Source organism: Vitis vinifera, chromosome 14, assembly GCF_030704535.1.
Source record: "Vitis vinifera cultivar Pinot Noir 40024 chromosome 14, ASM3070453v1".
NCBI classification, from domain to species: domain Eukaryota; kingdom Viridiplantae; phylum Streptophyta; class Magnoliopsida; order Vitales; family Vitaceae; genus Vitis; species Vitis vinifera.
In genome coordinates, this window is record NC_081818.1 from 6,689,110 (window position 1) to 6,708,138 (window position 19,029).

General features: G+C 36.1%; 1 protein-coding gene across 1 annotated transcript; it reads right to left on the reverse strand.

Moving 5' to 3' along the window:
- Window positions 1–1,247: 1,247 nt before the first annotated feature.
- Window positions 1,248–17,704, reverse strand: LOC100252065 (uncharacterized). The gene is made up of 9 exons (XM_002277773.5): window positions 17,394–17,704; window positions 15,834–15,898; window positions 5,315–5,363; window positions 4,424–4,518; window positions 4,191–4,276; window positions 4,037–4,096; window positions 3,849–3,930; window positions 1,790–1,903; window positions 1,248–1,633 (listed from the first exon to the last, which is right to left on the reverse strand). Exons 1-9 carry the CDS (start codon window positions 17,578–17,580, stop codon window positions 1,469–1,471), a joined length of 903 nt encoding a protein of 300 aa, XP_002277809.1. The 5' UTR covers window positions 17,581–17,704; the 3' UTR covers window positions 1,248–1,468.
- Between the last annotated feature and the right edge of the window lie 1,325 nt (window positions 17,705–19,029).

The window sequence follows — 19,029 nt, forward strand, 5'->3', positions numbered from 1 at the left end:
AACCAAACTCAAACATAAGATAGTCTTTATTCATTTAAATTAACATATTTTTTTAGAAAGTATATTTCTAAATAGTTTTTTGAATCATTAATGTAATTTTTGTTTATTTATAATTTAGAAAATAATATTAATTTTCAATTATTTATAAAAGAGTTCAAAAAACAATAAAAAAATAGTAAAAAAAAATGCTAAATAAGGGATAATTTATCAAAGGTAACATGTGAAGAGTAGTGGAATAAAAATAAGAGAGTTTCATAAAGGATAGATGTCACAAACACCACATGAGTTGGTACAATTTATTATTTAAGAAAAAATTTATAATATTTGATATGATAGGTGAAATGGGTATTTTCGTCCATAAGATTTTATACCATTGTCATCAATTAGAGTCATACGAGGATCTTGGGCTAATTGTTGGGCACAACTAGCCTAAAAGCACAATTCTCTCTTTTCTTAACGAGGAATGATGATTGGATCATTATTTTTACTAAATAATATTAGCATGTCATAGGCTAAATAATATTATTATTTTTCTAATAATTTCAAACTAGAATCCTAATCTTTATTAGACCCAATAAAATTTGAAAAAAATAAATCTTAGTTTAAATTTAACAAGAAGTTATTTTATTTAAATTTATTTCTCTATTTTTTTTGTCCAGAAAATGAAAATATACAAACTTCTATTTATTTTGATTTAATAAACTAACTTAATAACTTAATTTAAGTTATTAAATAAATTAAGTATGTTTAGTAAAATAATTTAATGATATAACTTAAAGTCAAAAACAACTTTAAATAATAAGTAAAAATAATTAACTCATTTTTAAGTTTGCATCCTCGTTTTACCTTTTTACGATTTCTTTTGTTATTCTACGATCTTTATTATTACTCAACCACCTTTGTCCTCATTATAATTTATGAGGATAAATATGTTAATTTGATCACTTAGAATAAATTTTAAATTAATTTTATTAAACAATCTTATTACTTAAAGTAAGAATTAAATAACAAATTTTAAGTCACCAATTTAAATATAATTTAACCTAAAATCAATTTAATTTATTAAGTAATAAGTATTAAATTTTACTAAACAACCCAAATTTTAATTGAGAGGGTATACTGCCAAGTGTAAAAAGGCTAGTTTTACACTTAAAAGGTACTTAACTGCCAAGTTAAAATTATAACCGTACTGTTATGAAGCACACATTATCCTAAATTTCCTGCTTCAAAATGGAAAGCAAACAACATGACGGAAGGGAGATTTCATAGACCATAATCCTAAGAAGTACATCATAACTTCTTCATGTTTAGGACTTGAAAAATCAGAAGAAATACAAGGAATTAATTAATATTTAATAAATATCTGAAACATTTGCAAAATCTCAAGTCATTTCTGCTCCAACTACCTTTGGATTCGGAAAAACCAGCCAAACAATGAGAAGGTTGCTTCTGTTAATGGTGAAGGGAATTAAATTTTCAAGCCTTTTAAGGCTGAATTGAGCAGAGGGAGTTTGGTGGGAGCTCTTTGCTTGTAGATCTTCTCCAAGGCTGTGGCTGCCAGTGAATGCAACTCTGGGCTCTCCTTTTCTTCCTTGTTCCGCCCCTTGGTCAGCTGTCCGATTGCAGACGTACACTGTCCAATTGGCAAGTAAGAAAGAAAGATGGAATCCAGAGACAGTCGAGAAAGGAAAACTAATCAGAAGAAAATGCCCAATTGAGATTTTTACATTAATCCCAAAACACCCACATGTGTGCACACATGAACAGACATAGAGACATAGGACCTTACCAAGCATATGCCAAAAAGCGCTCTTGTGTTCTTGCCCCCAGTCAAATCTATGGTAGATGCATAGTATTTCTTAGCAGTTTGGAGGTTTTCAAGTCCACCAAGTGTGTAGAGCACCTGTTGATCCAAGGAAAGCAACGCAAGAGGTGATCATCACGGTGGTTAAAATTAAAAAGCATGGAGTCTTTGACACATACTAAGTTGCAACCATACTATTCTTCCATTTATAGCAGGACACCGAAGTTTTGTTTCAGGTTTCCATGAGGAAAATAACATGGAAAAATGAATTAGAGACAGGCTATGCAATCTGATACTGGATGAAAATTGTGATGGAACTGATAATTTTCAATCGACCATTAGCTCCTCCCTGCCTAGGAATCTCAAATAAGGATGAAACCCACTCAAATTCTCCTAGCTTCACCTATTTATGCAAGCATGAATATCAAAATGTCCCAAACAGAAGATTAGGTTCTGCAATTGTCTAATCCTTTAATTTTTGGCCTTGGAGACTAAGGGTAGCAACATTTGTCCACCCGGTCCCACCAACCAGGTTCAACTGGCAAAAGGTCCAGGTTCAGAGAGTATCACAAATGGGCAGATTACTAAAGCTGTACTCTTTCCTATACTATAACCTGAAAACATCCATTACAAGACTACCATTTTTTGTTCCAGCCACTTCCAGCTCCTGATATTGAAAATTGAGCAAGGAAAAGCTTACTATTCTTTTTTGGAGCCAGGAGAAGCCGGTGTCTTTCCAGCAAAGGAAGTTTGGGTTCACAGGGCTCTCATGAAGTGGGTTTCTTTGTTTGGTGGTGGTGTAGAGGTGGATTCTTGATGAATCAGCTGAAAAGGAGAGGGTAGATCGTGGTGAACCATTGTTTTCGCTACAAGTGGGAAGACATGCCAATCCATCATATTCTCTTAAATTGAGATAAAGCAAAGAATGTTTGGCATTTTTTCTCCCTGTTTGGTACAGAGTGGGTGCTCCCCTTCTCAGTGAAACAGAGCATAGGGACTTTGTGAGTGGAAAGTGTAGAAAGGTTTGGAGATCTGGGCAACTGTATTTGTTTTGGACTATTTAGCAGGAAAAAAATGGAAGATCTTTTGAAGATGCAGAGCATTCTGTCCAAGTGCTTAAAGAATCCCTTATTTACCCTATATTCCTTTGGTCCGGATTCTATTCATGTGGGAGCTTTGTTTACTGGGGTTCATCACTTGGCTGGGCTCTAAAGGGAGGGTCTTTTGTTGTTTGCCTTTTCCTTTTAGCCTTTTGGCACTGTTTGTATACTTCTAGTGCTCCAGGGTTGCCCTCCCCCGCCCCCCCATTTTGGTGCTTCCAAATAATTTCATTTTTGCCTATCGAAAAAGGAAAAAAAAAAATTTGAATAACTGATAACATCGGATTCCAAAACAGAAAAGGATCATCAAGTACTGAAGGTGGGAAGTGGCCAGAGCTTGCAATGTTGTCAAACATAATGGCCATCATAAGCAAGCTCTTATGATGGACATGGTGGCAGGCATAAAGAGGTGGTGCATAGGAGGTTTCAGTTCAATCATTTTATACAACAATTTGAGACAGAGGCAAGCCATGACTCCAACCAGTTTGAGCATACTAACACTGCTAATGGTTCCCCATTTGCTTTATTAGAGGATTTTTATAAGTAGGTAGCAGGTGGTTGAGATTGCAGTAACCAAGGCATCTCCTTGTGCAGTGCTCAATGACATACAAAATCTAGTTTCTTTTATATCGCTAGAGTTTTTTCTGCCATGGTATTTTGCCCAAATACCAACTCTGATTTGGGATTGTATCAAAATGAAGAGAAGTTAAAGCTAGATGAAAATTTATACTTGGCTGTGCTTTGGTGTTTTTAGAATGAACAAGCAGTTTTATCATTTAAGAATAGGCAGAGCTAATAAAGGTGCAGCATGTTTTGCATATGTTCACTTGGATAATACTATATGCTCTCTATTGTGATTCCCAACAATTTTCTTTACCTTCAGAAATTATTTTCCATTTGACAGTTGACACAGAGAAACTACCAGAAGTTGAATTGCCACTTACCTCAGCATAGGCTAGGTGATACAGTGGAAGTGTTGGTTGAGATAATATTAGCTCCTCATAGCAGTATGCTGCTTGTTTGTACCTAATTTAAAAAGAACAGAACAATGTAAATACAAGGCAATACAGTAAAGAGGCAATTCAGTAGCCACAGATCTCTGCTCAAATAAAAACAAGAACAAATAACTCACATTTGCAGCGAGACATATATTTCAGCAAGTTCTCTCCAGGCATCATGATCTGCCATAAATCTGGAATAAAGAAAAAAAAATATAAACAACTCAGCCAAGCTTGTTTTGTTGAAACACTAGTAGAAAAAAAATTGACTCTGGGTTTCTGTCTCACGTTTCAAGATATTTATTGAGCCACTCAATTGCCCCAGACATATTGCCTTGTGCCTTTGCCATAGCTACCCTCCTCTTAAGTACTACCTGAATAAGAACGGATTGATCATTAGCATTAGGAATATTTCTTTATTTATTATGAAATGCCAGATTATATTACTTAAATGAGAAAATGAAACCTATTCCTGCAAAAACGAATGTGTGATTTCATAAAAACTGTGCTGACAAACTTACTTGATCAAATGGATTTTCCTCTAGAAGGCTTGAGTAAGCTTTTTCTGCCTCAGCCCAAGATCCCTTTGATTCAAGCAACATCCCTTCTAACCTGCCTGTGATTTCATGCCAAAACATTAATTTAAGCATAAAGGGTTAAAAGATTATTAAGATATTATCTACTCCAAGTTATCGTGATCCTTTGATAACATCAAAGGACCAAAATAAGTTTAGGACAAACCTACAATATCAGTCCTATATGCATTCACATGATACATGTTGGGCTTGGCTGAGCCCATTTAGAAGGTACTCCAGAACCATTGTCTAATATACCCACCAATACTGTATCTCTCCTTACTGGCAGCCTCAGCAAGGTTAGATACACCTTTATCAAAGACACGTCAGGGCATTACTGCCACATGACAAGATTTACTTTTACTATCTCCCAAGAACCATGAATGACAGCTATAGCATTTAGAGGTTCTAGACCATGGTTTTTCCACTTCTCATTTCTATAACCTTTCTAGGTTCATGAGAGTCAAAAAACCAAATAGAGACCTAAATCTACAAGCAGAGGAGATTAAAAACAAAATTTGAAATAGAGACAAGATTGGATCTCTCAAATCTTTGATTTTTGTTTGATGTAATAAAAACTTCAAAAAAAAAAAAACCCTCTCTTGGTTTTATTTGTGAAGAGGGTGGGAGATGGGAAGGATTCTATTATAAGTAAAGACTTCATCCAGTTGCTTTCAATGAGTTTATCGCTGCTTGATTTGAATAACAACAAACAAAGCCATGATCATGCATCACACATCACTAAATGATACACTCAAACAAGTGTATGCACCATCTTTCTCCATAAACATAAATACTTGGACAGCTAACTTTCTGGGCTTTTTTGGTTGAACTCACCAACCCTTTTACTCTCTGGAAATCTCTTCTGTAGAACTTTTATGCAGTCCTGCAAAAGATTACAGAGTAAAATTGTATTAGCATAAAGAATCTCATACCTAACTTTCTGTCCACCAAAATAGCATAATTAGATGAGTTTGACAGGCTAACCATAAAAACAAAAACATAAGTAAAGAAATCCCTGTCCAAACAAGGAGAGGACCAAGAAAAAAAGGATTATGCCAGAACAGGTTTTGCAGTAAATGGCTTTGCAACACTATAAAGAGAACTATGAGAACATTGTTCCTCAATGGTTCATCTTGCATGCTCTGAAGACATTAACATGATAAATGAAGTTAGCCTACTGCTCAAACAAACTAACGAATCTCCAATCATGACCAAAACCCACACTTGTAACCTAGAAACTAATTTGATCTGATAAATAGGACAGCATCCAAGATGCATGGGCAAAAGTGATATTTTCTGGACAAAGAAAGGAATATAATTAATAGACTAATGTGATCAGGGAATTATATGATGGGTCTATAACTTGTAGTCTTGTACAACAAAAAATTGAAGGAGAAATAAGTGAGTTTCTAAATAACAATACACATCCATTAACCAAAACTCCATTTGCTATGGAAATATCAATCATCCATATTTAGAAATTGGCCCCATTTGTATTTTGTTTGCCGACAACATAGCTTTACAGTTTATTCAGGAAAACATAGAGCATATTTGATTTTGTTTTTGATCTTACAGTTTCCAAGGATAGTTTTTTCAAAACAAGAATAAAAAAATATATAAATTAAAATTCCTAATTCAAAAACATGTTTGGTTAGAGAACAATTTTCAAAAAACAGATAACAATCAAAATATTAATTGGTTATAGTAATTGAGAACAATTCCAAAACTATAAAAACAAAGAAATTGTTTCGTAAAAGATGTTTTTAGAAGTTAGTTCATATTTTCTTAAGCTTTGCTAGCTTGTAAATTGATTAAGTTGCAACGTTTGAATAAATATTTGAATATTAACTTGGAGATTAGCCCTTTCATAATTTTCATTACTACAATATAAAGCAATAAATCATGAATGGTACATGAATATAATCATTAATAAAAAAAATTTAAAGTGGTGCGGCCTATAATTAACTATTGCTAAGTTTTTTTCCGTGGAAATTATCTAGGTTTGACTTTGGAAAAGAAAAAGAGATACTAGATTAAGAGAAAATTGTAAGTTATATACTTCTAAATATCCTTTAAAAAAGCATCCAACTAATTAAGAAATTGTTAGCTATATAAAGCTCTAGTAACTCACTCATTTGGAAAATTCTTCTCCTTAAAACTTTCAAGTTTCCAAATGTTTTTGACAAATACACTCACACACACAAATGATTATTCTATTCACTCCAATGAAAATCTTAAGTCTATAGAGGGAGAAAAAAAATCCAAATGTTCCTAAAATTCTTTCTTTAAGCTTCTAATAGTTCAAAAGATAATGCTCTGTAAAAGTCTATACATTTTAAAGACTTCCGCAATTAAAACTACTAAATTAGTTAAAAATTATTGTAGATATTATAAGATTATCAAACAAATTCATCTAGTATTTGAGTATAAAACACAAACAACAAAACCAAATTCAGATTTATTTTTAACTGTCATATCAAATTTGCCTAACCATATAAATTTGAAACAAACTTATAAGCCACAGCTGTTAAGTATGTAAATAACCAAGACAAGAAGGAAAAAGAATTCAAACAAGTGGAACTTAAAAACTAAATTTAGCATAAATAATCAACCTTTGAAAGAAATCTTTTTCTTAATTTATATAATTTATTCATGAATCTTGAAGCTTTTAGAAAAATTACAATATGCCTTTGAGACACTTTCACAATTTATGCCTATGAGACAAACCTTTTACAGTTTTCATTTGTTCAAAAAGAGAAAACTCTAAGTTACCTGTTGCTCCAAAATCTCTCTACTCTGAAACAAATAATCCTCAGTGAAGCACTCTCTTCCTACTGGAACTTACTTTACCTACAAAATTGACTTGCTCCAATGTTGCCAAGTATTATAAATGTCGTCAATTCACTTATTGCTCTACATGTTTTTAAGTATGTTTTCCATGTCTTTATCTAATTCTAAGAACAACTTTTGAAAAAAAAGAAAGAAAGAAAGAAAGAAAATCAATTTACTGTTTCTTGAAATAGTCTAATTTATAACTTAGTTTTCTAAAAACAGGAAATGAACACACTATTTTATTTTCTTCCTTTACATTTTCCCCCTTGAAAACAGAACAGTTCTCAGAAAACAAAACAAAGCCAAACATGGTCATAATTTTCATAGAAGACTTAAGTAGGGCTGCAGTAGAACAGCACTTAAACCTTGAATAATGCTGCCTACCATATCTCTCCTGGTAGTCCAAGGTCTAGGAGAGGTTATGGTTTTATGGTCTAGAAGAAAAAGAAACCAGCAACTGTGCCTTCAATAATTAAACCCAGACACTCAAAATTCAATTAACTTACCAAGCCAACTCAAGTAATAACTCCACCATTTCCACAGGACCCCACACCATATCAAACAGAACAAAAAACATTGACCACAGATCTTGGGCCATTGACAATGGACCAAAAGATGATTGAAGGTATCACAATTGCTTCTACTCATAAAACACCAATTTGCAAGATTCCTCACTCTCCAAATTAAATGATTGATTTTTAAGATCCATTCCCAAGCGGCTGCTGAGAAAAAGAAAGTCATTTTTTATGGTGCTGCAACCCACATATAACTTTCTCCAGTAGCCTATCATCTTCCTCTGAGACACAACTTTGAAGATTGATTAACTGAAAACTGACCATTAGCCATCTTTGCTTATCTTCCAACCTATAGACTTGGCCATCACTCCAATTGCTTCCACTGTTTATACATGCATATATACATACATGCATACATACATACACATATATGTGTGTGTGTGTGCGCGTGCGCGTGTTACTCTACCATCTCCAACTTCCAGTCCTTAAAACTCATAATGAACATAAGATTCTAAGTTTCAAATGGGCTTTGTCTTTGTCTACCTCCTAGCCTGCCATAAGTGTCTCTCTAATGTCCAATATTCTGGAGAAAGCAAGAAAGCTCACCTTCAACTCTTGATTTCCAAACCACATGACAAGCCAGGACTTCACTTTATGCTTGTTCCCATAAAATGAACTTCAGAAATCTTCCCATCCTCTCCTAATGCTCCTTCATAAACCTTTTCCCTATGGACCCTTCACCCCTTTGGAATCCATCCTTTCAGAAACCTCACCTTCAACTTGTGATTTCCACACCGCATGAAAGCATAACCTCACTCTGTCTGCTCCTCAAGAATTAACTTCAAAAAATCTCCCCATCCTCCCCAAACACTCTTCCAACCCATACAAACCCTTCAACTTCTCTGAATCTAACCCCCACTTCCCTCCATAATCAATCCCTTTTCATTGCAAACCTAAAAAATACATTTTTCTAGCACTTTTTTTTCTTTTATAGGTAAACACACAGATAGAAATATATTAGAAAAAGGGCACCTTGAGGCTAACCCAAAAGCATACAAGGGGTATACAAGAGGCGCCAAAAGGCACAAACAAAAGAAGAGGGGATACAAAAATCACCAGCCCTCAACTAGCTCCTAGCCAATAAAAAAAACTTAATAAAGGAAGAGGGCCTTCATTTACAACCGACTTAGTCCACATCCAAAGATTACATACAAAAGAATTTTTCAACCTATGAATCGAAAGCTCCTCATTATCAAATGCAATCCTATTTCTTTCCTTCTAAACCGCCCAAAAAGACACAAAAGGGCTACCTTCCACACCTTTCTATGTTTCTTGCCCATGTTAAAGCCGCGCCATCCAAGAAGGGTATCTCTAACCGAAAGAGGGAGGACCCAAGTAACGCCAAAAATAGCAAACAATAACTCCCATAAAACTCTTGCCCTGGTGCAATGAATAAGAATATGATCGATAGACTCTTCTTACTCACAACAAAGGAAGCATCTATTAGCTAGAATTCGTCCCCTCTTTTTAAGTTGATCCAAAGTTAGCACATTACCCCAAGAGGCTTCCCAAGCAAAAAAACCCACTTTGGTAGGAACACATGGACTCCAAATAATGTTATTAGGGAACTGAACAACTCTTCTTAAAACTAGAGCACTATAAAGAGATTTGACTGAGAAAATCACATCCTTAGTCTCCTTCTAAAAGAGGATTGAGTCTCCTTCCCCGGATTGTCAAAAGCAATCTCTCCACCTCCCAGTCATTAAAGGGCCTAGAGAACTTAGGGCTCCAAACCCCTTCCTCTCCCGAAGGATCCCACAACTCCACTAACCAAGCCTCTTTATAAGACGCAAATGCATACAAAGAAGTAAAAGAGTTACAAAGAGCAAAGTTCCCACACCAATTATCTTTCCAAAACTTGACATTTCTGCCATTCCCCACAGAAAAACAACTTTGTTTTGCAAAAGAGAGCCTTCCTTCCTTATTTCCTTCCATAAGCCTACTCCGAAGCCCTCCCTAACTTCTCTAGTATACCAACCCTCTTCTTCCTCCCCAAACTTCCTAGTAATGACATGCCTCCAAAGAGTCTCCCTTTCATTCACAAAGCGCCAGTTCCACTTACATAAGAGGGCCCTATTGAGAGTAGAAAGACATCTAACTCCCAAACCACCCTTCCTTTTGTCCAAACAAACGGTACCCCACTTTACTAGATGAGGCTTCCTCTCCAAAGCTCTCCCTCCCCACAAAAAATCCCTTTGAATTTTTTCCAATCTTAAACTAACCACTCTTGGCATTCGCAGTAAAGACATCAAATATATGGGCATATACTTGACAAAGTGTTACGAATTGGAGTGATTCTCCCTCCTTTGGAGATAAATTGCCTTTTCCACATGGCAAGCCTTTTCCGAAATCTCTCTTCCATCCCATTCCAAACGGCCACAGACTTGTGATTCGCACCCAAAGGGAGCCCCAAGTAAGAAGTTGGCAGCCTTCCCACTTTACAACCAACCTCAAGAGCCAAAACCTCCAGATTTTCTACCCTCCCAACCGGCAAAATTTCACTCTTATCCAAATTGATTCTCAAACCTGATATGGCTTCAAACTACATCAACAACCAGCTTAAGTACGCCATCTGATCTTGGGAAGCTTCACAAAAAACTAGAGTATCGTCAGCGAACAGCAAATGAGAGACCAAAACCCCATCTCCATTTCTTCCTTTTATCTTGCAGCCTGAAAGATACCCCCCCCCCCTCCCCTTTTCTCTCTCTCTACTCTAAGGATAAGCCTACTAAGAGCCTCCATCCCGATCACAAAAAGGTAGGGAGAAAGTGGATCCCCCTGACGCAGCCCCCTTGAACTATTGAAGAAACCCGTCGGGGTGCCATTGATCAAGACAGAAAACGTTGCTGTGGAAATGCACCAGTAAATCCAACCAATCCCCTTCTCCCCAAAACCCATACTTTGCATCCCGAACAACAAAAAATTCTAGTTTAAGTGATCATATGCCTTCTCTATATCCAGCTTGCACAACACCCCATTCTCATTCCGCTTCAATAAAAAGTCTATTGCCTCATTGGCAATTAGGGTAGCATCAAGAATTTGTCTTCCTTCAACGAATGCATTTTGAGCTGAAGACACCACCTTTCCCACTACCTTCTTAAGTCTATTAGCTAACACTTTTGCCAACAATTTATACAATCCTCCCATCAAACTAATCGGTCTAAAATCTCTAAGATCCTTCGCGCCTGCTTTTTTTGGGATTAGGACCAGGAAAGTGGAATTCAGACTCTTAACAAATTTGTCATGCTCATGGAACTCTTTCAAAAAACCCATAACCTCTTCTTTCACAAATTCCCAGCAAGACTACCAAAAGCTTAGAGGGAATCCATCTGGACCAGGAGCCTTGTCCCTGTTCAGATCTAAGAGAGCGGAGAAAACCTCTTCCTCTGTAAATACCTCCTCCAATCTAGTTGCTTCCTCAACATCAATTCTATTAAAGTCTAGACCTTCCATAGTTAGGTGCCAATCACCAGGATCTGTCAGAAGGTCTTGAAAGCTCTAACCACACCCCCCTTAATTTCTTGATCTTCTGTTAACCAGGTTCCATTTATTTTACTCTTAGACAAACAATTTCTCCTTCTATGGGAATTGGTCATCCTATGAAAGAAGCTTGTATTTCTGTCACCCTCCCTCAACCACACTTCTCTTGATTTTTTTTTCCAAGAAATCTCCTCCATAAGAACCCATTTCTCAAAATCCTCCTTTGCTTCCTTTCTAACTTCCAGCTCCTCCACTGATAAAGAACGCAACTTCTCCTGAGAATCTCAAAAATCCACTTTGTCCAAGGCCAATCTCTTATTCACTCCCACCTTCCCAAAAACATCCTTGTTCCAAGTTTTTAAGATATCCTTCAAAGCCTTTAATTTCTTTGCAAGGACGAAGCTAAAGGATCCACTGAAACTTAAACCTTGCCACCACCCCTTCAGCAGATCCTTAAAACCCTCCTCCTTTAGCCACATGTTTTCAAACCTAAAAGGGACAGGCCCCCTCCTCACCCCTCCCCCATCCAATAGGATGGGAAAGTGATTAAACATTGGCCTAGGAAGAGTACACTGCACCACCCCATTAAAATTTCCCTCCCAGTCCTCCGACACTAAAAACCGATCCAGTCTTGACATGGCTTGGTTGTTCAACCCTCCACTCCAAGTAAACAGGCCCCCCTGAAGAGGAAGATCCCTCAAGTCCAGATCATCGATCACCTCCGAGAATCTTCTCATTGAAGGAGACACCCTCCTTCCTCTTCTACGCTCATTAGGAAATCTAATCATATTGAAATCTCCTTCAATACACTAAGGGTCATTCCAAAGCCCGCGGATGGCCCCTAACTCTTCCCAAAAAAAATTCTCTATATCTTTTCAAAGTAGGACCATACACTCCTGAAAAAATTCATCCGAAACTATCTTCACAATTCTTGAACCGACAAGAAATGGAGAAAAGACCCACCTCCATCCTTACCAGCTCCAACACTCTGTTATCCCATAAAATTACCACCCCTCCAACTGCACTGCTAGCATTCAAGGCTCCCCATTCTAAAAAATCTCCCTACTCCTAGGCTTCACACCACCCCTAAAGACATCTCTGTCATTTTAGTCTCCTGCAGACAGACCAAATCCACTTTTTGGGAACTTATTAAGGCTTTAATTATTTTCCTCTTATTTCTGTCATTTACCCCTCGAACATTACAAGATAAAATCTTAATCTTCATTTAAAACACAAAGCTCTATCCCCTCCTCTTCTGTCCGGATCTTTCTTTCTGCTCACTCCATCATACTTAATTGAACATTCTAATTTTTTTACTTCCCGATCAAACCTAGTCAAACCTAAAGTTCCCCTCTTCTTGCCTTGATCTCTTCTATTTTTCAATCTTAGAAGCAATTTTAGGATTTCCCCTTCAACCCCTTCTATCGTGAACCCCAAAGATTTACTGAACTTTACCAGGCTACTTTCATCCCAACTACTACCAAGAACCTCCCTTTCCTGCAGTGCCTCACCAACCTCAGGCTTATCACCCAACAACTTTTCCCCCTCTATGTCCATCACCCACGAAGCCTAAAACCCAACTCCTTCAACAGTGTCCACCCCTTCCGATCCAGAAACACCCCCCACCACCAAAGCCTGATCACACCCAGATGAAGGAGTAGAAGAGAAGATGTCCCGATCCCCCCCAAAGATAGCGGGAAAGGAATCGTACCTGGATGCCTCGGCTGCCAACGCATCATCAGTCATCATTGCTCTAGCATTCACCGAGAAAACCTCTAAATCCCTCAAATCCCCTCCGTGAAAGCAAGCAACACCCTCATCCTCACTAACTTTAGCGCGCGATGCCTCCTCTGTAGCCCTAACTTCCATCTCCGCAACCTCAGAATGGGAATGAGCCCTATCTCCTTTTATCCCCCTTAACCCAAGCCCAAAGCCTATTCTGGACAAACCCCCGCAGCCCACTAACGAACCCTTAAGGTAAAAAGGCCTCTCTTCACAGCCCATCAGCCATCCTTTTAACAGAATGGGCCTTGACTCACTAACCAACCCATGCAGCGGGATCTCCACTAAGGCAGTCTCGTGGCTATCCTCCCCAAGCCCGCTTCTAATCTGGGCCTCCCAAAGAGCAGGCCCAACTTTAGGACCTTCAAACCCAAAACTATGGCCACCCACTTTGACTACTTCCCCTGCACCTTAACCCTTATTCCTTAGGTTATTTTCTCCATCAGTCACCTCAGGACCATGCCCCCTTTCAGCGGAGTCAAAGGAAAAGCTTGTAACACTTTTTGAAGAGCTTCCACAGGATGGCACAACTTGTACTCCAGTCTGCTCCTTGTACTGAACCTCCTTTTCCAACACGCTTCCTTTGCACGCGGCACGTGATCCTCCCCCTACTTCTTCTTCGTCCACTGAAGGCCCTTTCCCGAAAAGACTTCCCGCCGGCACCACCTTAGAAAACCAAGGCAGGGTTTCCCACCATAGTTGGACTGAGAAACACCCCGACCCAACCACAATCTGAACAAAGGTAGGCAAGTCCTTACCGACCACCTTCACCAACATTCTAGCCCATTGCAATTCTGCCATAGAATCCATATTTTCGTCCACTGCAATGAAACCACCACAACCATCACCTATCAATTTAAACACCTCACGGCTCCATAGGTGAAGAGGAAGACCCACCACTCTCACCCAAGCCTCGTTAGCATTGGCTCCATTACAAAAACACCCCACCTCCGGGTGCCATTTTTCCAAAAATAAGACATTATCTTTAACCCTTCTCTTCCCTCTTGCAAGAACACACTCGGCCTCACTTAACTACTCAAACTCAAAGAGCAAAAGGCCTCTTCCCAACACAACTATATTCAACCATCCTTTGAGGAGCCAAGCGTGAAAAGCCCAATTTTTCAGAAAATCCAACTCAGGGAAAGGAGTCGAAACATTTTCCCATCTACCCACTAAACAGCGATCCAACTGCTCTAGTCTTCCAAGCATCACTCTCCTTCCCAACCCCAACCAGACCTTATCTCCTAACCTACCCGTTTTCGATTTTGCTACATCTGCATAGGTCCTTGGTTCAAGATCCTTTTCCTTCTTAAGCACTTCAATGGATTAAAGGACCCTCTTTCTAGCACTTTATTCCTTATGTTCAGACTTCTAATATGTAAATACCCAGTTTTTGAGAGAAGACACCATCCCCACCACAACAAAAGCATGAATCCTACAAAAGATCCTTTACAACTTTTCCAATATTACAAAGCTGGAATGACAAAGGTGAACATGATATTAACCAACAAACTCAATAAGTTGATATTAGCAAGCATTGATTTTCCCCATCTGAAAATCTCCACCTCTTCTGGCTTGCCAACTGCTTCTAAGTCTTTTCACCAAATCTGGCACTATCTTACCTTACAGTGGCTCCTAAAGAAGCCTAATCAGGTAGAAGCAAGGCCGCAACCTTACATCTCAACCCAGCTGCTAACCCATTAAAATTCTCCATAATCCCCATTAGGATGATTTTGCTCTCCCAAAAAATGGGCCACAAATTTCAACCATGTTAATCTTGCACTCAACAAGATCAAGCATAGGGTCATAGGCAAGCTTGCCAGTGTGTCAAGCATACCCCATCCCTAGTACATGCATATGAGGAGTGACTGGGATTAAATCTCTGGTCTTGATGACCTTCTGAATTCATATTTGCATCTGTATTTTAATGCAACTAAACAGTTGCTCGTATCAAAGTTCACATGCAACACCACTTTCAAGTTATATCATGTGCAAGTGAACCTGTTCATGATGATGTTATAGCTTCTTTACTGGAAAATTCAACACCCGTAGAAAGACTTATATATCCTCGAACTATAAATTCATGTGTTGAATGCATGGACAAGGAGCTCTTGATAATTCTGGAAAAAGCAGATCAAGCAATCCAACAATCCTTTTTGAATTATTTTTTGGAGTGGATTAGAGGGTACATAGGATGTCCATGTTGGACTTTATTGATTGGCCGAGCTCTAATTGAAGTGGGAGAGTTGTTTTTTGTTTATCCCTTAGCCTTGGTCATCTTTTTGGCACCTTTTTATACACCATGTATACATTTACACACATTTTTGTTAGGCGATTTTAATATATTTCATATTTACCCATCAAACAAAGAAAAAAAATAAAAAAAGATAGCCATAAACCTACTGATGTATCATTAGCATATTGATTTTGTTTTTTCACTCATCCATATAAGTAATTATCTCATGTTTTGCAATGACAAATGGCCAGTATTAAAGAACCATATGCATAACAGAACTACATTATAAGGATATGACTTTTTAGATGCATTTTCTATCGAAAGGAGTCAAATGTGAAATTTTCAGTGTTCAATAAACTCAATAAAAAGGTTAGCAGTCACAAGAGCATCCAAATGGAGAAACTTAAAATCAATTCCCAAAGTAAAACTACAAGGAACAGGCTTCCACCTTTGCAACATCAAGACATTGGCAGTCCATAGCAGCAACTGCTACTTGCTCATATAGAGTCCATTCTACATCAAGAAATAATACTCATTAGTCTGAAGTTCAACTCAACAAAAGACGACTGCAAAAATAGAGTACGAAACTTGCAAGAAATAAATTTTCAACAGACCCATTTCGTGCAATAATTCACATATTCAGGTCTAGAGACATGCCACTTTGCACAAAAATACCAGATGCAAGAAACACATCTAACTCACCCCTCCTAGAATGACTTACTCAGACCAGCATAGGAAAACGGCCTTGTTTTACCCATTGTGTTAGTGGGGGACAAGTAGTTTTGTTAATCCTTAACTTTGATGTGCACCAGTCATTTACTTTATTAAAAATCTCCATGATTGTGGACAGTTCACATTCATCAAGAACAAAAGAAAAGAAACAGATTTGAGCAGCGTCTACCCATTAAATTCACCAAGAGTGTCAAACATGTCGTCTACAACTCCTTAAAAATCAAATAGTTTTTAATACTCTTTTGGCCTGAAAGACAACAAAGGACATTGCTAGATTATATATCCACACCAAATGATGAGGTTGCATTAGGTGGTGCAGAACCAAATTTAATTTAGCAAAATCTAGTTATGAGGATTTTGAAAATCTTGCTTTTACTATGGCATTGGGAAATTCTCCTAATTCCATTGGTATAGAAATCAACCAAACCTTGGATTTGAAGTTTTAATACTCGGTTCCAACTCCAAACCCCCAATATCATGCAGCCAAAACGCAGCCTTTACATACATACCACAATACATAAAGAAGTGCATCTATCCTATGATTATAACCATAAAATTTAAAATACTCTTATCTTTATAAATCGTAAATAATAATATATCAAATTAATAGATTAAAAGGAAAAACTACCATAGACCACTACAAGATCCAAATATTTGCAATTTCCATTCTCTTTTGGTGATTCTTTTTCATACTGAAATACAGATAAGTATCCCAGACAGTTAGATCAAAAATGAAGGAAACAACAAAAAATTAGAACATTGATTAAAGAGCATCACCATCACCCACAAGCCCTAGAATCAAAGAATCCACATCAGATACACTCCAACACATGTTAGTTAACAATAATGTGAGCATATCAAACACAACCCAATTAAATGAACCAAAAAGACCCAGACTAATCCGTTACAAAATCCATAAATTTCCAATACGTTGTGTTGAAAACCTCAAGGTTTTATTACAGACTTCTAATAGAAAGGAAACCCAATGATTAGAAACCCATTTCTAAATTAAAAAGGGACTGACATTCTTAAACATAAAACCCAAAGTTAGTGTTTTTTTTTTTCCACCCGAATTCCCAAACGACCTTCTTCAAATACCATAATTAAAGTGATAAACAAGTATGAAAAATCATCATATTTATACCCAAATCCATATCAAGGAGAGCCAATCGCCTACTACAAAAATTCAAAGTTCTCTAACTAAAATTCAAATCAATCTTCTGGGTATTATAAATTACCCCAAAAAGGAAAAAAGAAAGAAAGAAAGAAATCTCACCTTCAGGGCCAAGATTAGATCGCTTCTTGGGGTCGTTCAAAATGGACAACCCGTGCTTGAGAACCTTATCAGAACGCCTAACCTTGAGTTTGCGGACCAAACAGAGGTACTCCCAGGCGCCGCCTCCGCCATTATCGACCTGAATCTCAAGCCTGTTGAGCTCTGTTTCCTCAGTTTTCGTCACCATCGTCGGAAAATTCCCTGCACCCACTTTCTCTCTCCCTCTGAAGGGCGGCTTTTGGATCTATCGTTGGTATAGAGAGGCTTGACTAGGAGAAGCACTTTGTGACTCCCTACATACCAATTTGGTGGGACCGTTGTACCCTTTTTTTTAAATTTTATATAAATTCATAAATTAAAATTTAGAAAAATAAAAATAAAAAGTATTATTGAGTTTGTTAATTGTAATTAATTTATGGAATGATAATCAATTCCTCTTATACACTGTGTAAATTTCAAAGTATAGTTTGGTTGTCGAGAAATATAATAGGAAAAAGTAGAGGATAAAGAAAAAAGAAATAAAAGTGAAGAAAAATAAAAAATAAATTTAAAGTTGATAAATTATTTTTACATTTTATTTCAAAATCAATTCATTTATTTTTTGTAGTGTCAAACGAATAAAAACTCATATAAATATTGTCTGCTCTGAATCCAAATGAGATCTCGGGACTTTAAAATGCATTTACATTATCAAAATGAGTCTATATATATATAATGTAAAAAAAATTTATCTCCAATCCAATATGGTTTTTATTTGAGAGATGTTGAAAATTTAAATTTTTATTAAATTATCTAAAAAATTGAGAAAAATATATTTTCAAATAATTTAATTTATTATAAAAAAATTATATATATATAAAAATTTATTATTTTTTCTTTTACCTATTTTCTTGATTTTTATATTTTTTTCTTAATTATTATTTCTATTTTTTCACTTTTCCCATTTTTTTTCAACCCAACATAATCAAAAGAGTAATAGAAAAAAAAATGAATAGATGATCAAATTGGGAAGAGTAGATTTTGATTCACTAATTTTAAAAATATAGAAAAAAAAACCTCAACTCTTATAAATTAGTTTTATATTCATCCATTTAAAAATATTTTAAAATACTTGCACTTTTTCACAAGTAAAGTATTTTTTTTCCCTAGAATCACATTTAAATTTTCAGGTTAATAATACTAATTGACATTTTTTTTTATTATGAGAACCTATTAAAATAAGAAATTTTAAAATTTTAAAATACAATTCAAACTAAAGAAAACTTTATAATTAAAAATATAACAATAAAACATTAACTTTCACTTCGCTACATGACACTAGTAAAAAATATAGATATAAAAAAAGAATTGGAAATACAATGAGAGCCAATATTTTATTTTTTTCAAGATTTTTAGTTTTAATTATATTCAATTTTTTAAATTTCCTATTTTATTTTTTAAAAAATGTTGCATTTATATAATACAATGTATAAAATCATTATTAATTAAAAAATTTTAAAAAAAATTATTTATCACTTGAAGATCTTAAAGAATGTATTATATAAGAAAAATGTATAATATATCAATTTCTAAAATACTATTATCAAATTAAAATGATAGATTAATTTTTTAATAATTTTATTTAATATTATCAAGT